The sequence below is a fragment of the Molossus molossus genome, unplaced genomic scaffold (genome assembly GCF_014108415.1).
Source record: "Molossus molossus isolate mMolMol1 unplaced genomic scaffold, mMolMol1.p scaffold_m16_p_21, whole genome shotgun sequence".
Taxonomy (NCBI): domain Eukaryota; kingdom Metazoa; phylum Chordata; class Mammalia; order Chiroptera; family Molossidae; genus Molossus; species Molossus molossus.
Window position 1 is genome coordinate 10092765 of NW_023425357.1, and position 14344 is coordinate 10107108.

General features: G+C 53.1%; 1 protein-coding gene across 1 annotated transcript; it reads left to right on the plus strand.

The window, feature by feature from the left end:
- The first annotated feature begins 2772 nt into the window (after positions 1-2772).
- On the plus strand, positions 2773-13678 carry CEACAM20 (CEA cell adhesion molecule 20). Its single transcript, XM_036275023.1, has 7 exons — positions 2773-2824; positions 4778-4855; positions 5995-6273; positions 6702-6983; positions 8511-8789; positions 12240-12518; positions 13560-13678. Exons 1-7 carry the CDS (start codon positions 2773-2775, stop codon positions 13676-13678), a joined length of 1368 nt encoding a protein of 455 aa, XP_036130916.1.
- The last annotated feature ends 666 nt before the right edge of the window (positions 13679-14344 follow it).

Sequence of the window (14344 nt, forward strand, 5' to 3'; positions counted from 1 at the left end):
AGGGACACATCGAGTGGCTGCCACCCGCATAACCCAACCAGGGCCGGGGACAAACTGCAACCGAGGTACATGCCCTTAGCGGGAACCGAACCCGGGTCTCTCTGGACCGCAGGTCAACGATCTAACCGCTGAGCCAAACCAGCCAGGACTCCACGAGCTTTCTTTACCGCGGGTGTCTCACTGCCGAAACCTCCCCTGCGACCCCCGGTCAATGGCAGCAATATACAGCCAGATACAGAAGGCCACACAGGCAGAAAGCCCCAGGTGTCCAGCGACGGGCAAAACTGGCACAGGACCTCGACCCCAAGGCAGCTTGCCCCGGCATATGGCTGGTCATTGCTTAGCTCTCTGCCCTGATCTCCCCTCCCTGAAGATAACATCTAGGCCGCAGTTGTATTTCAGCTCCAGGTGCAGAAAAGCAGCAGAACCAGGCAGATGCCATCCGGACCAGCTGCACTGGTTAATGACCCCCTGCCCTGGTGCTGACCGATCAGTGGAGACCAGGATCCTGAAAGGGCACACCTGGAAAACTGATGACTATTCTATTGAGATCCTTCCCTGAGACCCTCCCCTAAACTCCCAGCCTTTAAAACCCTCAGGACAAAGGACCCAGTGCACACTCTCCCTCCCGGGAGGACACCCTCACTTTTCCCTTCCCCTTTTTCTTCCCCCACAGGCGAGCATCTCCTAAACTCTAAGGGACCCCATGAGACTTGCAACCAGGGGAGCAATGGGCAGCGGCAGCTAGTCCCCGGCTAACCCCTGAACCTGTCCCCAAAGCTCTTTTCTCTGACTCTCCAGGGAGCTGACAGCAGCCCCGCCTGGGCTCACTTCTTTTCCATAACGTTTCTAGGAGCCAAAGCAGCCCCATCGGCATCTCCCGTGGCTTCCATCCTAGGCCCTTTCTTGTTTCACTGTCCCCAGCTTTGACGAACATACTGTCAAAGTCGCCTGGCGCATACTGTGCTAGCTTTCCTGCACGTAGCCAAGAACCCACGTACCCCAGGCCGGCCAGAGACACTATGAGATGGAATAACACCCCTCACCCTACTCTACTCTCCACTCTTGCATCGCGTGCATCATCTAACAGCCCACGTCACTGACCTAGCTGTTGTCTGTTGTCTCCAGGACAGGGTTTCGGTCTGTTTTGTCCTGCTGTCTCCCCAGCACCTGGAGCAGGTGCTCAGGACATGTGTGTCGAGTGGCCGAGGAACCGGGGGCGGTTGCATGTACTGAGCACTTACTCCGTGCCAGGTGCTGTTCCCAGCACTTCCCCAGCGTGAACTCATTGGAGCCACACGACCATGTTGTGAGGGAGACTGTATCCTGTCTGTGGAAAACAAATGGATTGTGTTAGGGTTGTCTCAGCCTTGACTTGAATCACTCATGCCCTCACTTCCTCTACCCTGGGGCCCCCTGAACTTCCTTCTGCGCCTCAAACTCAGCAAAGTTTCCCATGCTGCTCCCCCTCACTCCCCCTGCATCCTCCAACTCCCAGGAAGCATCTCTGATCCTCGGGCTGGATCAGGCACCCCTTGGGGCTCCCCCACCCCAGCCCTGGCCATTCACCACTGGACTGGGAGCAGGTCTGTCTCTCTGGACTGTGAGCTCATTAGGGCAGGGCTGGGGATGTCTTGGTCACTGCGGTGTCCTCAACAGTACTAGGCACAGGGATCAGCACAGGAGTTCAGGAAATTTGTTGCGTGAATGAGTACGTGAACGAATGAATGGATTAATGGCAGTTCCCTGACCCAGGCAATTACATTAAATCTTCTTGCTCTCTGTGCTTCCAAAGGCCAACAGCTTGTCTTGCTCATAAGAAATTAAAAACAGCCCAGACGGTGTGGCTCAGTGGATTGAGCGTTGTCCCAGAGACTGAGAGGTCCCGGTTCGATTCCCAGTCAGGACACATGCCTAGGTTGTGGGCTCCATCCCCAGTGGGGGGCGTGCAGGAGGCAGTCAATCGATGTTTCTATCTGTCCCTTCCTCTCTAAAAAAATAAATCAATAAAAACATTAAAAAAAAGAAATTAAAAACAAATAAACAAATAAAACAACCCGCCTACACTGAACCTTTACTATGCCCTCCAGCTCTCAGATCAGGTGCCCCTTCCTCCAGGGAGCCCTTCCTGCTCCCTCCTCCCAGGCTGGGCCAGGCACCCCCTGGGGCTCTCCCAGCCCAGCTCACCCTCTGTTTCTCACCTTTAGTTTATGACCAGGAATCCTTACCACAAGCATCACTTCAGCTCATCTGGTATCTGCAGGCGCAGACTGAGCTTGGCATTGGACCTGACTTTCTAAGCTCTCGACAACCAGGAGCCACCACTGTTGTTATCATTGCTGTTAACCACCACAACCTCAGCTCCTGGCCCCTGTAACTGTCGTCCTCCCAGGGTCCCTTCTTGGCCCCTCTTCTCCGTGGGTTGCTCTACATCCTGGCAAAGAGGTGGGGAGGAGGGCTTGAAGGGGACATAATCCTCAAGGGCACCCAGGGCCCAAGGGCGGGGCTTTCTTTCTCCTTTTCCACGTTGGGGGAACCCCAGGGTTCCTGGGAGTCCTGTTCCCTGCGCTGGGCAGAGGAAGGAAAGTGAGAGCCAGGTGAAGGGTGGAGGTGGTGCCAAAGTTCTTCCCCTGCTGCCACCTCTGCTCTCTGTCCTGGGAGCTGCTGTCCTCCGGGCGCTGTGGTTGCAGCAGGTCGGGGGAAGGGAGGGAGCTGGAGTGAGGACGCTGTTCCTGTGTGCAGGCCGGGCACACGGAGCCGGGTACAGGAGCCATGGGGCCCCCTGACTTACGTGGCCCCCACTGGGCAGGAATCCTGCTCTCAGGTGAGTGCCCTGCTCCCCGCCGACGGGGGTGGGGTTTTGTGTGTGTGTGTGTTCATGTGTGTAAGAGAGAGAGAGAGAGAGAGAGAGAGAGAGACAGGAGAAATAGCAACAGAGAGAGACAGATGGAAATACAGGCAAATACAAGAGAGACTGACAAAGGGGAACAGAGACCAGAGACGAGGACGTAGAGACAGAGAGAGACAGAGATGAAGTTGGAATGACAGAAGCAGAGAGAGGTGCGTGGGGAAAGCTGGAACGTAACTGACAGACAGGCAGACAGGAGTGAGACAGGCAGTGGGAGGGTGTGCCAGCCCGGAGTGGCCAGGTCACGCGTCAGGTCGGGACGGATGTGAAATTTATGCTTCAAGGGCATCTGAGGGAAAAGGGAGAAACTATGGTACTTTGGTAAGGAAAGAGTTTTGGAGGCAAAGAGATGGTTTTGCGATGTGTGGTGTGCAGAGGTGAGGGCCCAGCCCGGCTTCGCTGAGCTGGGCTCTGGGCTCTGGGCTCTGCGGGGAGCTTCCCGGTGGAGCCTGGCAGGCTGCAGGGCTCCGGGTCCTCTGGGGGCAGAGGGAGAGAGAGGCCGTGTTTCTCTTTGAGAGTTGCTTCCTGAGCACAGAAGGCAGGACTGGAGGGGAGGCAGGAGGGACCAGGCCAGGTGCAGGCCTTCCGCGGAGGGAGATGATCTCAGATGGTCATCACTGATGCTTTCACTCACATTCCCACTAATCTTTACGACAGTTAGATGAGGCAGGAACCATTACCCTAGTCTACTTTGGGGAAACTGGGACGTCACTTGCCCCCCAATGTGGCAAAACAGGGATTCAGACCCAGGCAGCCAGACTCCGAGTCTATGGACTTGACCTCTAATAGCACTGGAGGCAGAAAATCCAGACATGGAAACAATAACACTAGTAGTGACTGGACACTTACCATGAACTGTCTGAAGCGTGTCACCCCTGATAGCTCATCAGACTTCTCAACAACCCGAGGAACTAAGTCCTACTATTCTCCCCATTTTGCAGTTGAGAAAATTGAGGCTCACACAGAGAAAGCCCTTCCTTGCCCATGATAATAGACCCCGTAGGCAACGAAGTCTATATGTGAGCTTATGCCCTTAACCACTGACTGAGCAAGGAATGGGGCAGGGCCTGGGCCCGACTGGGGTCTGTTGGAGGGTGGAGAGAAGCATGATTGACAGCCTTTGTTAACTGGGCTCCATCTGCGGGGAGCCGGGCACTGACCTGAGAGCAAGATTCCTGCACAGAACCAAGGCTGCTGGGGTTAGGGGCTCCTTCCCATGCCCAGTCTCTTCAAGCCTCCACAAAACTATGCAGAATGGCCAGATGGAGAACTGGAAACTTCTGCTATCTTGTGCCCCCCCCCCCCCTCCGTGCAAGGGGAATTCCCAGCTGAGGGAAGCCCGAGGCAGTACCAAGGTGAGTTCCTCCCAGCAGGTGTAGGTGGACACGTCTCCTTTACCAGGGGCAGGCTCTGTGCCCATGCCCGGGCTGACAGGAGGGCAGGCTCTGTGCCCATGCCCGGGCGGACAGGAGGAATCGCCGCAGTGTTGAGAGCCTTCAGGGGCTGGCAGGCCAGGTTCAAGTTCGGCTGCTGCCACTTACTCTATGGTCTTGGAAAGTGAGCTCACCTCTCTGAGCGCCTGTCTCCCTCTGTGGATCGTGCATCTGCCCCAGAGGGAGCCAGTGTTCATCACCACCCCACGGCCACCCTAGGATGCAGGTGCGATTATGCCCATTTTACAGCTGGGAACATTGAGGCTCAGAGATGATTAAAAAAAAGTCACAAGCCCAGTGAGTATGGAGGAGGAGCCGAGCCTCCAGGGATGGTGTGCCATGTCCATGAGCTCAGAGCTCCTTCCTTATGGAGAACATAACTGCACAGCGCCCCCTTACCACCCCCTTCATGAATGCCTCCTATCTCCCCCACCAGCCTCACTTTTGACCATGTGGAGTCGGCCAGCTGCAGCCCAGTTCATTCTCGATGCCAACCTGCTTAACACCACCCGAAGTGAGAAGGATGTTTTTCTATGTTTCGGACCCTCTGGACACTCCAGACTCAGGGAGACTCAGATACGTGGGCATAGAAAGCAAGCACCCATCAAGCTCCCATGCCCAGAGTCCCATCGGGATGAATCTGATGGGCCCAGCCGGAGTCTAGCAACAATGGGTTGGATCAGTTGTATCGGGACAGGGGTACTGGGGTACTGTCATGGCTGTGGGTGGGAAAGATTGGCTCAGAAGTGGGAAGCAGGTCCTGGCCGGTTTGGCTCAGTGGTTAGAGCATTGGCCTATGGATCGGAGAGTCCTAGGTTCGGTTCCTGCTAAGAGCACGTACCTTGGTTGCAGTTTGTCCCCGGCCCTGGTTGGGTTGTGTGGGTGGCAACCACTCGATGTGTCTCTTTCACATCGATGTGTCTGTCTCTCTTTCTCTCTCTCTCTCTCTCTCTCTCTCTCCCTCTCTCTCTCTCTCTTTCTCCCTCTCTCCCTCCTGCTCTATCTGAAGATAAATGCAAAAATGTCCTTGGGTGAGGATTAAAAAAAAAAAGTGGGGAGCAGGACTTGGCTGGCATCCCTGTTACAGGCTTGATTCTCTTTGCAGCTGATTTTTTTTGTAATCCTCACCCAAGGACATTTTTTTTTTATCCTCACCATTTTTTGATATTTTGTTCAGATAGAGTGGGAGGAGGGAGAGAGAGAGAAACATCGACGTGAAAGGGACACATCGAGTGGTCGCCACCAACACGACCCAATCAGGGCTGGGGACAAACTGCAACTGAGGTACGTGCCCCCAGCGGGAACTGAACCGGGGTCTCTCCAGACTGCAGGCCAACGCTCTAACCGCTGAGCCAAACCGGCCAGGGCTCTTTGCAGCTGATATTAATCAACCTGTCGTCATGCTGCGGACCCTCTGCTTTATTTGTACAATCCCATTTGTAGTGAGGCTCAGAGAGGGGAGGTCAGTGGCCCATGATCACAACCTCGAGTGAACAGTAGACCTAGCAATTGAGCACCGCCATTGGGCTCATGTATCTTCTGACAATTCCAATCTCTCTCTGTCTCTCTGGGTCCCTCTGTGACTATGTCTTGCTTGGTCTTCCTCTCTCCGTGTCTCTGCCTCTGTGTCCCTCTCTCTTTTTCCCTGTGCAGAATTGCTGGCCATACCCATCCTTTCAGTCAGCCAGGGCACTGTCACAGAGCACAGCGGAACGGTGACCTTCCACTGTGACACCAGAGACATGGACAGTACCATCCACTGGGTTGCCGATAATCGCCCCCTGGTGTTTCATGAGCGCATGCAGCTGTCCCCAGATGGCAAAAGGTTCACCATTCTCACTGTCCAGCGAGAGGACGCCAGGACTTACCGATGTGAGGCCCAGAGTACCAGTTGGGTCCAGATCAGTGACCCCATCACCCTGGTTGTGAACTGTGAGTCCCTTTCCCTGACACTTTCTTCGTGTTCTCCTTCATTCTCTTTGGATACCATCCAAACATAAACTTGTCTACCCTTGAACTCCAGATGTATAACTAATTGTGTGGTGTCTCTACTTGGATTCTACCAGAAACATCCAACTTATATCTAAACCTGAGTTCCTTCCCCTTCCCCTGTTTGATCTGAAGTCTTGCCTGGGTCGGAACAAGGAGAGGGCGTTTGCTGGCTTTGGACATGTCTTCCGATCCTATGTCATCCAGGGATAAGGCTGCCATTTACTCTCCAGGAGACTCCCACATCTCCTTTGTAATTGACTCAGAGCTTGGATGGGAAAAGAGAAATATTAATATTGGCCCTGTAAGTTCCCTTAAGAGAGCTGGTGCTGATGCTAATGTTATTGTTGTAATTGCTCCTGTCCCCCCAGATGGTCCTGACCCCTTTGAAATCAAGGTGGAGTCCGGTATACCCAACGGAGAGGAGGTTGGGGTGATAGAGGGCTCCAACGTGACCTTCTCAGTGGAGATACAGTCTTACCCACCCCCAGCCTATTCCTGGTTTCTCCCCAATGACACCGTCTCTTCTCTCACTGTGAGAACATTCACCATCCATGCCGTGTCCAGGAAACACGAGGGCGTGTACAAGTGCCTGGTGTCCAACGATGTCATCCACCTGTCTCGCCTGGCTGCTCTTAAAGTCCGAGTACTGGGTGAGTCTCTGTCTCCTGTTCCTCACCTTTGTTCCTGTGACAACCACAGTTCCCTGGAGTTTGAGGAGGACCCAGAGTGGTGGGGATCTCCCATGTGGCCGGTGGCAGAGCAGGGAAGAACTGGGTCCTGCCTTGACACACCCTCCACACCACCCTGTTGGTCTCTATGGGTAGTCCATTATCTGATTCTCTGGAATTTGGGGCTTGATTCTCTATACTGTAGGTACAAACACTAACACAACACTCACATTTATACACATATAGAGTCACACACACAAATTATAATCCCACGTGCACGGCCCACTCACACGTGCACAACACACGCACGAGACATATGTGACTTGCACACAACACATAACATACAATGCCACAGACACACAACACATACTCACACAAAACACACATAACATGCACACAACAGACATACACAACACAGTGCACTGTGCATAACAGTACAGACACACAACACATATAGATACCATACACAAACCGAAACACACAGAACATACATCTAAAACACACACACACGTCTCACATCAACAAATCTACAACTAACAAAATCACAAACACGCAATTCAGGATGGGGCAAAAGTACGTTATAGTTGTTTGAATGGAATATAAGGCCAAAGTTCATAAATAATAATACTAGAGCCCTGGCTGGGTGGCTCAGAGGGTTGGAGTATTGTCCTGTAACCCAAAAGGTTGCGGGTTTGATTCTGGTCAGGGCACAGACCAAGGCTGCAGGTACGATGTCTGGTCAGTTGGGGCGCCTACGGGAAGCAACTGATCGATGTTTCTCCCCCTCCCTTTCTTGCTCTAGAAAAGCAATAAACACATCCTTGGGTGAGGATTAAAATAAAGAATTAATAAATAAATAACAATACTAGAATAAACTCATGTACTCACAACTGTAAACCTATTTTGCCTCACCTTGTAGATAACACACAACACAGATCTCAGACACTCAGCATTTTCACATACAACTCAGACAACACCACTTATCATAATTCAACACCCTCCACACAAGCACACAACTGACACACAATACACACACTCAGTGTATCCACAGACCACAAACACACACACACAGAGCCATATGCAAAGCATATACTTACACCACACAACACATATGCACAACAGATACAATACCTCAGACACACAACATGCACTCACATACAGAAAAAACATAGACAGTAGGCACTCATTCACACACATGCATATGTACAACACCCATACCTCACAGTTGTAAAACATATACACACAGCACACACATGTACAATACACACACACACAAACACATCCACACAAAATCCATAATATGTTCATATAATCATCCCACAACACACTTATACACAAAGGACTTACTCGTACCACCCACACAATACAGCCACACGTGTGCGCGCGCACACCCACACCCACACACACACCCCAACACAAACACAGCCTTGGAAAGTCCTGAGGGCCCCACCAGGGCAGGAGCCTGGGGAAGGGTCCCTGACCCTGATCCTCTATCTCCACGTGTTTCAGAAAGGCTGACCAAGCCTCACATCGTGACCCCGAGCCTGAACCTCGTGGAGAACGCCAGTTCCGTGGCCCTGACCTGCCAGACCACCCAAAAGGGGGCTCAAGTCCGGTGGTTCCTGAGCGGCCAGCCCCTCCTGCCCAGCGAGCACCTGGTGCTGTCGCCCGACAACAGGACCCTGGTCATCCAAAACCTCTGGCGGAACGACACGGGGCCCTATGAGTGTGAGGCCTGGATCTCAGGCAGCTGGGCCCGAAGTGACCCCCTCAGCCTGACCATCAGCTGTGAGTCACCCCGCGCCTGGACCTTCTCCTCCTCCCTCCTCCCTCCCTCCCTCTCTCCCTGGCATTAGTTCTTCCTCTAGCCATCCCTTCCGCACTCATTGAACACCTGCCCTGTGCCAGGCATGTCTGGCACAGATGAGACAGAGCACCTGTCCTCATGGAGGGGGAGACAGACCATAAACAGCTGGGCAGGGAGCTACCTGGTGTGTCCAGTGGGGCTGAGGCTGAGGAGACCATGAGGCAGTGAGAGGGACAGGGACGGCTAAGGGGAGGCATGCAGCCTTAGCTGGGGTGGTCAGGGGAGGCCTCCCTGAGGAGGTGGCATTTGTGCAGAGATGGAAGGATCAGGGAGTGAGCCATGCAGGCATCTAAGGGGGAGGGAACAGACTGCGCTTAGCATGTTAGAGGCCCTGAGGAGGCCAAGGTGCCTAGGGAGGTGAGTCAGGGGGAGAGTGGAACAGAAGACGTCGGGGGGGGGTGACAGGCTGGGGGCAGGGCCCTGGGGGCCATGGTGAGGGTCCTGGGAGCGATAGGACCAGACAAGATTCACAGGTCCCCCTGGCCCTGGTGTACAGAATAGAAGCAGGGGAGAGGGAGGAGGTTGTGGAGAGGGTGTGTTTGTCCGGGTCCTTGGAGAGGCAGACCCCAAGGGGGGATTAAATGGAATTCTACACGCAAGGATCTTGTTAGGGGCTATGTTCCTGTGAGAACAAGTACAGAGGGACTGGGAAGGCTGGGAGAGCCCTGGGGCGGAGATGCAAGCCTGCCCCCAGCGAGCAGAAAGGGGGAGCGCCGGGTGGAAGCATAGTCTAAGGAACACCGTCAAGGCTGTCAGGGTCCCAGGTCTCCCAGGAAGGGGTCTGCTCCCGTCCCCCAACACACTCAGGTATTGGCAGGGTGCAGCCCACGGGAGGCCTGGGAGTGGATTTCAGGGCACAGCAGCTGGGCCTCTGGTCACCTGAACTCCGGCCATTGGAGGTTGCAAGGCGCCCTCTCGTGGTGACCAAGCGCAATCGTCCATCAAGAGATGGGGCTGGGCCAGGATGACTGTGGGTGATGAGAAGTGGGCAGACTTCGGATATCTTTTGAACATCGAATTCACAGGATTTGCTGCTGGTTGACATGAAGCAAAAGAGAAAGAGAGGAGTCAACGACAAGTCCTAGGTTTCTTCCTGAGCTACTCGAAGGGTGTAGAAACCATGAGCTAAGGTGGAAACGGTTGGGGTAAGAGGTTTGTGCAGGAGCAGGAAGCAGGGGTCCACTTTTTAAAAAATTTTTTATCCACACCCGAGGACATTTTTCCATTTTTGTTCAGATAAAGTGGGAGGGAGAGAGAGGAAGAGAGAGAGAGAAACATCGACGTGAAAGGGACATTATCAAGTGGCTGCCTCCCGCACGACTCCAACCAGGGCCGGGGATGAATTGCAACCAAGGTACGTGCCCTTGACTGGAATTGAACCTGCGACTCATTGGTCTATGGGCCAGCAGTCTAACCGCTGAGCCAAACTGGCCAGGGCAAGGGTCCACTTTTATACGTCTTATGTAGCTGGGAGATGTATACAAAGGGTTAAATGCATTGCTTTTCTCCTTTTTGCCCTCCTTGGTTGCTCTCTCTTCTTTCCTTCCTACTTCAGTCATTAAACCAAAAACACCTCTCTGTGCTGGTCAGCATGTCGGGCGGGCACTTGAGAGTAGACAGCATGACCTTCAGAGCCCGCAGCCTACTCAGGACGGGGAGAGGAAATCACCAGGCAGAGAAACAGAGTGATAAATGCTGCCATGAGATGAGAGGGTTTGGGGAGCCCCAAGGAAGCCTCCAGCCAGTCAGTGGGATGTGGGAGGGCTCATCGTGAGAGGTGGCGTCCATCCTGAGATCTGCAGGACCAGCACGTTAGCTAGGAAGAGCATCCCAGAGGAGGAAGAGACTATGGGGTGGCTTCGAGGCAAGAGGGAGCACGACAAGGATGGGATGCTGCAGTAGCATCTTCTTCCTGGATTGAGAGTGGAAGGGGTGGAGGGGTGAGTGATGGGGCTTCAGGGGTCTGCAAGGGCCAGATAGTGAGTGAGCTCGTCAGCCATGGGCTTTGTCCCAAGGATACTGGGGAGCCATGGAGGGTTCTCAGCAAGGGAGGGGTAGTGTCAAGGTGGAAAGAACCCTCTGGCTGCTGTGTGGAGGATTTGAGACTAGGGTGGGAAGACCAAAGACCAAGAAGAGGGCAGATGAGGGATCCTGGGGTTAGGATGGGGAGAAATGAACAGCGTCGAAGGATATTTAGCAGGTGCAGGGCCAGGATTTTCCTCCTTTCCTGGGATGTTCCACTAGGAAATCTTTGCATCCTTCTTTGCTAGTAGTTTCCATTAAGGTAAACAAGACAAGACTCAAACTCTTAGTTTGCATGAGAAACCCAACAGTCTTTCCCTTTGTTTCTTTCACGGATGAGGGAGGACAGCCAAGTGCTCTTTACAGAGGAAATCCACAAGTATCTCTGTCGCTGAGAATACACAGACGGAAAACTAAATATTGTAACAGAGCCATGTGTTGTTAAATAAGAAATTCCATCAGAGCTCAGCCGGTGTGGCTCAGTGGATTGAGTATCGTCCCATGGACTGAGAGGTCTGGGTTCAATTCCTGGTCAGGACAAATACCCAGGTCCGTGGGCCCGATCCCCAGTGCGGGGCAGGAAGGAGGCAGCCAGTCAATGTTCTCTCTCACTGATGTTTCTATCTCTCTCTCTCCCTCTCACTTCCCCTCTCTCTAAATCAATAAAGGAAAACAAACAAACAAACTGAACACTCATAAATAATAATAGCCCTGGCCGGTTTGGCTGAGCGGTTAGAGCGTCAGACTGCGGTCCAGAGGGACCCGGGTTCGGTTCCCGCTAAGGGCATGTACCTCGGTTGCAGTTTGTCCCCGGCCCTGGTTGGGTTGTGCGGGTGGCAGCCACTCGATGTATCCCTTTCACGTCGATGTTTCTCTCTCTCTCTCTTCCTCTCTCTCCCTCCCAGGCTACCTAAACAAACAAAAAAATAAAATAAAAATAATAAAAAGAAATTCCATTAGAATTATAACCGTTTTTGGAAGTTAGGGGCTATGTTCACAGACACAACAATTTCTGAAGTCTGATGTCTTATGAGGCTCCTTTGCTGGGATTTGCTTTTGCAAGGATGGGTTTTTTTGGTTTTGATTTTGATTTTTTTTTCCTTCTCCATGTTGCAAACTACTATCTATTCAACAGGCATCTAAGGGGGAAAGGGAGCTCTCCTCCTCCTCATCCTGCTGAGATTCCTTTCAATGGCGGAAGAGCCTTTGTTGTCCAGGGTATAACGTGGGATTAACCTTGGTTAGAATTGATAAGGAGAAAAAGGAGAAACCTCCAGTGTGGAAGTGAAGGGGGCACAATGGGTTAAAGTGCCAGGGCAGGACGGGCACATGTTTGGCTTTGCACACAGATGGCCCTGACAGAGTGGACATCACCAGCGGGTTGGAGTCCGAGGTGGTCAGCACAGTAGAGGCAGAGCTCAACTCCAGCCTGACCCTACAGTGTCAGGCTGAGTCCCAGCCAGGCGCCGAGTATCGCTGGACCCTTGAACACTCCACCAGTGTGTCTATGGGGGAGAAGCTGATCATCGGGGCCCTGACCCGGGAACACCAGGGGACCTACAACTGCTCGGCCCTCAACCCTCTGACCCGCCAGGCCCGCTCCGCCTCGGTCCTGGTCAGAGTGATAGGTGAGTCCTTCAGGTGCACTACCTTCCCCTGGGTACAAGTGGCTTTTCCTGGGCTCGAGGTGTAGACATGAGTATACTGCATAGGCAGGCTGCCAATCCAGAGCTGTTTAATCCCAAGCCCTAACGCTCAGGCCCGAGAACCTCTACTTCCTAGCTGTGTGCCCTGGAAAAGTCTCTCTGAGCCTCAGTGTTCCTACCTGTAAATGGGGATGTGGTGCCTGCCTTTCCGAGCTGTTTAGAAGTAGCATGAGTCAGGGGGACAGCCACCGAGAGGAGTGAGATGGGAGGGGAGCCAGATGTTCTCTTAATAGCAACTGGGTATGACTGGCAATGAGGCCTTGCATGTCTGAACTGGTGACCTTGTGGTGCATGGGACGATGCTCAATCCACTGAGCCACACCAGCCATGCCCTTTCTTGAGTTCTTGAGCAGGCAGCATAGTGTCACTATTAGCCAGAGCTCCAAAGCTTATGAGCTGTGTGACCTTGGGCATGCTACTTAACCTCTCTGGGCCTCTGACTGCTTACCTGTAAAACAAACATAATAATTATGCCTGTACATATCAGAGGTCTGTTGAAGATTATGAACATTTGTAAAGCTCTATGGCAGTGCCTGGCACACTGCGGTTGTTAAATAAAATAATTCTTTACTGAGCCTGTACCACTTCGTCACAGGGCCTCAGAGAGGGAAAGATTTCTCAGGGGAAAGCCAGCTTCTGGTTGTCCAAGCCTTTCCTATGAAAGCCATATTTGATCCATCCTCCTGAGCAGTATCATCATGACACCAACACAACCACGTGGAGTAGGCCCTGTTATCCCCGTTTTACAGAAGGGCATGGTCAGGATCACCCAGCTGATATGTGAACCGAGGCTGTTTGACTCCAGAAGTGATGCTGTTAATACCCCAAATCCTTGCCTCTCAGCGATTGGAAAACCAGTGCTCATCCATTGATGTGGAGATAAAGCCACAAGCTTGGGAATAGGGCTGGGAACAGGGATGAGAGTGTGTCAGGCCCGAGTCCTGATTCTCCCTCCAGGCCCAGGTCCCCAGTCGTCGCTGTCTGCAGGGTCCATTGCTGGCATTGCCATTGGCATCCTGGCAGTCATTGCCCTGTCTGTAGGGCTGGGCTATTTTCTCTACATCAGATATGCCAGAAGGTAAAGCTGGAAATGGGGTGGGGGTGTGGTCTTCAGGGGGCTTGCCCGGCAGGAGAGTTGCTGACCATGGTGCTGAACTGTATCCATGGCACCTGGGCAATTCAGAGGGTTTGGGGCATTGCCTGAAAATGGACGTGGGATATGGGCAGTCTATGGAGATGGGAAGGACTAGATGCACAGAGTATGAGTGCTTTGGGGTTTCTGGTCCTCCAGGAAAATAGCAGAGGACCCCACCCGTGAGGTTACCCCAGCCACCTCTGAGGAGGAGCACTCTGCCCAGCCCAGTTCTGGTAAGTGCATGCTAGCTAAATCCCAGGGCAGAGTGAGGGCTGGGAAGAGGCTGGTGCTGGGAGCCCCTCTGCTCCCAGCTTTGCCACCAGGTCACCATGTGAAGCATAAGCAAGCCCTGCTCCCTCCGAGCCTCAGTGTCCCCATCTGGAAAATGGGTGAGATTGGAATTGAGAACTCTGAGGAGTTCTGCCTTTTCTGACAGCCATAACAAAAACAAGGCATTGTGCGGCCGTTTTCTCCTCCCGCCCTCTCAGAAAACGTTGTTAACTGATTGCTGTAGACAGAAGCAATCACAACACGGCTCCCTGCTGGATCCAAAACCAGCCTCATAATCTATCTCAACACAGTGCCCCAACCCACCTCTGCTGATGGGTGGGAA